Source organism: Cynara cardunculus, assembly GCF_001531365.2.
Source record: "Cynara cardunculus var. scolymus isolate 2C chromosome LG 6, CcrdV1, whole genome shotgun sequence".
Lineage (NCBI taxonomy): Eukaryota > Viridiplantae > Streptophyta > Magnoliopsida > Asterales > Asteraceae > Cynara > Cynara cardunculus.
The window spans coordinates 13259624-13265982 of NC_037533.1; the positions used below are offsets into that span (position 1 = coordinate 13259624).

The following is a 6359-nucleotide window of genomic DNA, read 5'->3' on the forward strand; positions in this document are numbered from 1 at the left end:
TGCAATTATCACGGAACGGATTGAATACCAAAACCAAACGAACCCATTATATCCCACCTCATATGGGCTCTTGGAAAGAAAAGATATATGCAAACTTGACCTCTACCCTAAGAATAAAACAGTTGTCAAACAAGCAAATGTAATATGGTGTCCACCTGGTTTTTTCTTATAACATTCTTGTGATCGCGGTTATCACGGAACGGGTTGAATACCAAACCAAACAAACCCATTATATCCCACCAGAGGTGGGGTCTGCGAAAGGAAAGATGTATGCAAACATGTCTTCTACCAATAAGAATAAAGGGGCTGTTTCCAAACAAGCTATTTCATATGCACTTCCACAATTGAGTTCGTTTCATGAAAAACCATCAAATAGACCTAAAAGTTGAGATAAAGTTTACCCTGAAAAAGAAGAGGATGCAAAGCAAGAAGGTTTACAGCAAAGGATGTGGCCAACTTCCAGAAAATGCATATCTTCTGAGCCAGCCAAACTTGTATCTTCAATGCTGAAGTTGCCAACTTCTGTTACCAGAACCTATAAAAATGGATGAACATATTACCAAATCGAAGATGGAACGCCCATTTTTCTTTTACAAGATGCAGAGTCARGGGGAATAACAGCTTTTATATATAAAGTCTGAATGCAAGTTATTGGTAGAGTGCTGATATTCAACTAAACAGAAGATGGAGCGAGTATCAATGATAGAGTTATCGGTAATGATCAAAAGGGTCTGGAAAACACACAAGTGGGAGAAGTTCTGATGACAAAAGAAGATAAAAAAGGTTGGATCTGAGCTCTGATTACAGAGGATAATACTGGCCATGCTAAACGTCAAACAGAAAACAAGAAAATGTACGACTCCGATCCATTCTTGATCATCTAATAAACCAGAAGTGATCATTTCAATTGTCGATTTCATTCTACAAGTGGTAGAGAAGTGTATAAACTGAACGGAGTCCCAGATGCGAATYTGTCCACCATTCTTCCATTGAATGATTGGAGAAAYATTGAAAAGATGTCAATACTCTGAGAATGCACCAGCATAAACTCTTTGAGAGCAATTACCAAATTGGTGTAAATGAAATAACTTGAAATAAAGAAAATGACCAAAAAGGCAAAAGGAGYAGACAGGTGAACTCTAGTGTTGCTTGGTTTTTCTAAATGCTGTGTATCCCACCCAGAGGTGGGGTCTGAGCGTGGGATGTACGCAGACCCAGCCTCTACCCAAAAGAGTAGAGCGGTTGCTTCCCTAAAGACCCGCGGCTAGTGGTGTGCGAGAAAAAAGAACCAACAGAGAAGAACTTGAAAACAACAAAGATATAGCTAAACTTTGAAAAACGAGTTAGAAGTACGCAACAATATTGGAACATACAACCAGATAAAACATACAAATAGAGCACGGAAAAAAAGGGYACAAGGAGCTACACACCCTGGTCTAACCTAGGGCTAAAAAGGCCTATCTGCCTGCTAACTAACCCTACCCTCATCCTCTACCGTATCATCAATATATAGAAATGGTATCGTCAATCTCTATATATACTTCAACAGGCTTCAGGCTTGTAAACTCTAATTTTCATGCTTTCAAGTCGTAAGGAAGCTCCTGAATGTAATGGAACTACATATAAAGTGGTCCCTACTTRATGCTTGTTTCCAAACAGTCTTGGTTTCTCGAGCAAACRGGCAGACAAGGTTATATGAGACAGAACCTAACTGAACCAAGATAAAAGAGCCAACCCATGAAACCTACATGGTCAAAATATGGGCACAAATATTTAAGATTATATTAATAAACTAGAGCAGGCCTAAGCAACTTTGCTTTTAACAGCAATAATAAACACYGTTTCTCATTATTAACTTAGTGTCAAAACAGAATGAAATAATGTAGCATCAGAGTCTTACAAAACAATGTCATTGACATCTTATGACCTGATAACGGAGAGCACAGTTGTAACAAATGAGGCAAAGACTGAAGATGATGTAAGGTTAGCTAACCAATTTYGCATACGAAACTTTGATCGATGCTAACAAATAACAAMAAATTCCTTCTGCAAGGATGACTTACGAATCTCACTTCTTGATGGTTTTGATAGAACTGCTCAATTGTCGGTAACACTGTATTCAGCTTAAGAACCATGACAATATCAGCAACATAAATTATCAAAAAACTATTTCATGGACGATTTCATGCGACCGAACGTCTGAGAAGCCTTTAATGTCACGCTCAGCTGATTAGATGTTGTAAATCCCTGGGCTGTCATCAAGTTACTGAATCTCTCGGCGTCCTTCCAAAATCCACCGGCTACAAGAGCACTTATAATTTTCTCAAATTCCTCATGCCTCAATTGGTCCTTATTAGCCTCAAGAACCCCCAGAGCTTGAAGGGTCTTCTTCTCCTCTTGAGCTCTAGCRTACATATCACAAAGGCTTATATGAACATCAAGCGAAGGAGAAACACCCTTCTCAGTGAACTTCCCCAATAGGTCTTCAACTTCATCAATCAGTTGCAACTTACCCAGCCAATCCACAAGCACGGCGTAAGTGGCAACACTATGCTCAATGCCATCCTTTTCGAGCTGAAGCAGAAGATGCAAACCTTTATCTAATAAATTCTTRTTCGCATAAGCTGCAATCATTCTGGCAATGCACTTGTCATCRGGCTTGTATCCAAGTTTAATTATGTCGTCAAAATGCTTCCTTGCCTGATCAGGGTTGCCTTTTCGACTGTAAGCCTCAACAAGGCATGTACACGACTCCAGACTTGGCTGATACCCWGCAAACTCCATCTGAGTAGAAATCCTGCTCGCTCCAATAGGATCAGCATGCTCAGCATATGCCCTGAGCAAAGCCAAATATGTGTCTTCAGAAGGTTTAAAATTCTTTGCCTCCAGATCTCTCATCAAAGCCTCACCCGACTTCTGATCACCAGCATTAACATAAGCCATGATCATAGAGTTGTAAACTTTAAGGTCTGGTTGGAACCCTTGGCTTCTCAAGCTTTCAAAAGCATCCTTTGCAAGATTTAGGTTGCCTGCCTTGCTATACATATGAACCATAGTGGTTTTCGTCAGGATGTCAGGTATGATGCCCTTTTCATTCATCTTCTTCATAATTCTTTCAGCATCATCTAACTTGTTATGCTTGGCATGGACATCTACTAATTGTGAATAATCTCTTACATTACTTTGGAAGGATTCTTCGTCAAGTAGAAGTTCTGCAACCTATAAAATGGAATGTTAGTGACTGCAATTCCATGAGAAAATTTAGACCSGTCACCAACATAAAATAACCAACAACTAAAACTGTTGAGTATACTGCATTTTTGTTGATGGTGTATACAACAAAAAATGCACAGATTGTAGTAGTGTAATAATAGCAAATTACAATATATATATATATATAAGGACAACATCTGTTCAAGGCAAAAGAACGAATACACAAGCTAATGAATACAAAGTCTACATAGTACAAACATTACCAAATCTTAATCCACATCGAACATTCATAGACACCATAACCAGTGACCGGGTAATTGAGTTAGAGAAACAGAAACTAATACTCCTCCCCCTTGAAATTTACACTGCTGGACTCATTTACTCTAGAGAAATTGTTCGACCATTTGTCAAACATTTAGAGTACTCATCAATAAAGACACAAATGCACTATATAGGTATCTTTTAGATCCAAGCTAATAGCATTTATTTAATTGTAATGATGTTGGCAGGAAATTGGTAAATTTAAGAAAAACAACTTTATTGAAGAAAAAAGAAATTTTGCACCTTTCATCGCACATCCCAGAAAAGGATTGTGAATTTTCATGTAACATAAGGAGTGGCTTTTTAGAAGTTGTTCATGCTAATTGCTAAGATCATTTGATATTCAAAATTTTCATCATGTCTTGTATGGTGCAAGGAGAGGTAAAAATGTGATAGTGTATCCCATTTACTTGATGTGTGGAGAATTGAGATGGGAACCCAAAATGGAGAATTGGGACAAATGGTGTAAGCAAATACCAATAAAAATGAATATATCGATGACTGTTCATACAAAGAGCTGGTTAGGCCTTTGCAATTCACTTCCATACCACACCTTAAACAGAAATATGCTCTCTTCAAGTTATTACTTACAAAAAAAGAAGAAAAGCTGAATACCTTTAAGTACAATTGATCATTCTTTTCTTTCAATCTATCAAGCAATGCAATCCAGTCAACCTTGCTAGGTTGTAGCAGCTCTATCCAYTCTGCAATCAGTGGGGAAGGGTCATCATCCACTTGCAATGAAAGTATTTTCTCTGTAACACTCTTGCATTTCCCAGATATTGGCTTTGGCTCCTGAGGCCATATAGATCTTCCAGTCTCACCGAGTTGTTCAGCCAGTTCCGCCCATTTCTGTTTTGAAAGATCAAGGCCATAGATCTGGTATTTAATTTTTCCACTCCTTTTGGGTAAAGAAACTACCTGAGCATCATCTTCTTCCTCAACACAATTATTTTTTGAAGCTTCGCAAATTTCAGTTTCCACTTCACTCAGATTTGCTTCTGGTTCCTTGGCCTCTTGTCGCATAAGCTCCAATGACTCATAGAACTCACTGTCCTCCAATTTCTCGCGAGCCCATTTAAACCTAAGCTCTCTCAGCATGTCTCCTCGTATCCCTATTTCCCCAGCAAATCTGGTCATGTCTTTAACCTCCTCGGACTGAAGAAAACTCTTCATCTTTTCCTTCTTCTTCGCCTTCTTCATATCTTCTAAGACCACGTTGCTAACCTCCCACACTGTCTTCCACAAATCCTCACTGAAATCCTGTGATGCTGAGGCTGCTGCAGAGTCAATAAAATGCTCAATATTACCCTCCTCCATTTCCGATATAACCTTCCCAACAATAATTTGAAGCATAGCATCAACCTCTTTCTTATCAGCATTGGTATAAACCTCCGTGAGCTTTCCTCGCATAATCCAGACAAATCGAGATAAGAATTCATTCATTACCGCATCATCTTCCTCTGTGTCTACAGAAACATTCACTACGTCTTTGGCACCACTCAAAACAGTTTCTCGACCAGAGTGAATAAATCTATAAAATAATGAATGAGCCATCTGGGTTTTAGGCTTTCCAAATAGGGAGTAGGCTTTACGGGTCTCTTGGGGGTAAAGCAGAGGGGAAATGCAACGAACAGTACAAAACTCTCTGTAATTCCATGAAGGAGTTCTTCTACCGTTAAACCTTGAAACCTTGTTAATTGTCAATCTGGATAAAAAATGCTTCAGATTCATTTTTCTACACCCTTGATCTTGCTTATACAACGACAGACAAAGCGAAAAATCAAAATCAATCTGATTTATCCAGGAATATGCTCAATCATCTGAACTGAAACAATCAGAAATGCATCAAATGCCGTATGTCCAATACGCTCGAATAAACCCTAATGCTCCAATTTGCCATGAGAAAAAGTGCAAAATTATTAGAAAAAGCAATCAGAAAAACACATATATGGACCAAAAAAACATCATATTATACAACAAATTTTCATACGAATCTGCAAATCCTCACCTGAAAGCAATCAAGCAGAGAGACTCCGTTTTCGTCAAGTCCAGAGAACACTACACCACTGCACCATGGAGCAAGAAGGCTTTTACTAGGGTTTTTCTTTTCGGCCATCTTATGGCAAATGTACCTCTTCAGTCCCTAAGATTTACACGGGTGATAGAAAAACACCCTTTATTTTAGTTTTTTTATTTTAACCGTCGGAAACCACTAGTGGCGTTTTCGACTAGGGATGGTGATTTGCCCCGACCCGATGGAGAACCCGGTTTACCCGACCCGAACGGGGATAAGGATTCCGCGCTAAAACGAATCCCAAGGCCGAGGCCGGGAATCCTCGGTAGACACAAACCGGGGACGGGGAATGTTACTCAAACCGGGGCCGGGGATCCCCGGTAGAATCAAAATAAAGGATACTATTTACGGGTTTGACTGGGAATTGATCTGGGTTTTACCGGGTTTTGACCGAGGATTGCTAGAGATTTGACCGGGGATGAGATAATAATCCCCGTACCCGCCGAGGACCGGGGCCTGGGGACGTTACTACAAACCGGGGCCAGGGCCGGGGATTACAAAACCTGCCCCATCCCGCCCCCGTTGCCATACCTATTTTCAACTCCCTTACGGAAAAAAAAAATTTGTTATATTTTATCTCTAAAAAATCGAATAGATAAAACATAAAAARTTGGATAAAATAAAACAAATCAAGATTTATCCAAATCATATTTAAATATTTGTAATTCTCTAAATCATTTTATTAAAAGAAATAGATTATTATTTTAACAATATAATTTTTATATTTAATATATTAATTTTTCAAAAA

The 6359-nt window shown here is 38.9% G+C and overlaps 1 protein-coding gene across 3 annotated transcripts; it reads right to left on the bottom strand.

The window, feature by feature from the left end:
- Positions 1–373: 373 nt before the first annotated feature.
- On the bottom strand, positions 374–5612 carry LOC112514672 (pentatricopeptide repeat-containing protein At3g18110, chloroplastic). 3 transcript variants are annotated; one of them, XR_003069428.1, is made up of 4 exons: positions 5546–5612; positions 4150–5417; positions 2064–3219; positions 374–535 (listed from the first exon to the last, which is right to left on the bottom strand). XR_003069428.1 is itself a non-coding variant. In XM_025121262.1 (3 exons), exons 2-3 carry the CDS (start codon positions 5266–5268, stop codon positions 2167–2169), a joined length of 2172 nt encoding a protein of 723 aa, XP_024977030.1. In that variant the 5' UTR covers positions 5269–5417; positions 5546–5612; the 3' UTR covers positions 1818–2166. The 3 variants fall into 3 exon arrangements, 2 of the variants coding, with proteins under 2 accessions (XP_024977030.1, XP_024977031.1); XM_025121262.1 differs by lacking the exon at positions 374–535 and having other exon boundaries at positions 1818–3219; XM_025121263.1 differs by lacking the exon at positions 374–535 and having other exon boundaries at positions 1818–3219; positions 4150–5423; positions 5546–5575.
- Between the last annotated feature and the right edge of the window lie 747 nt (positions 5613–6359).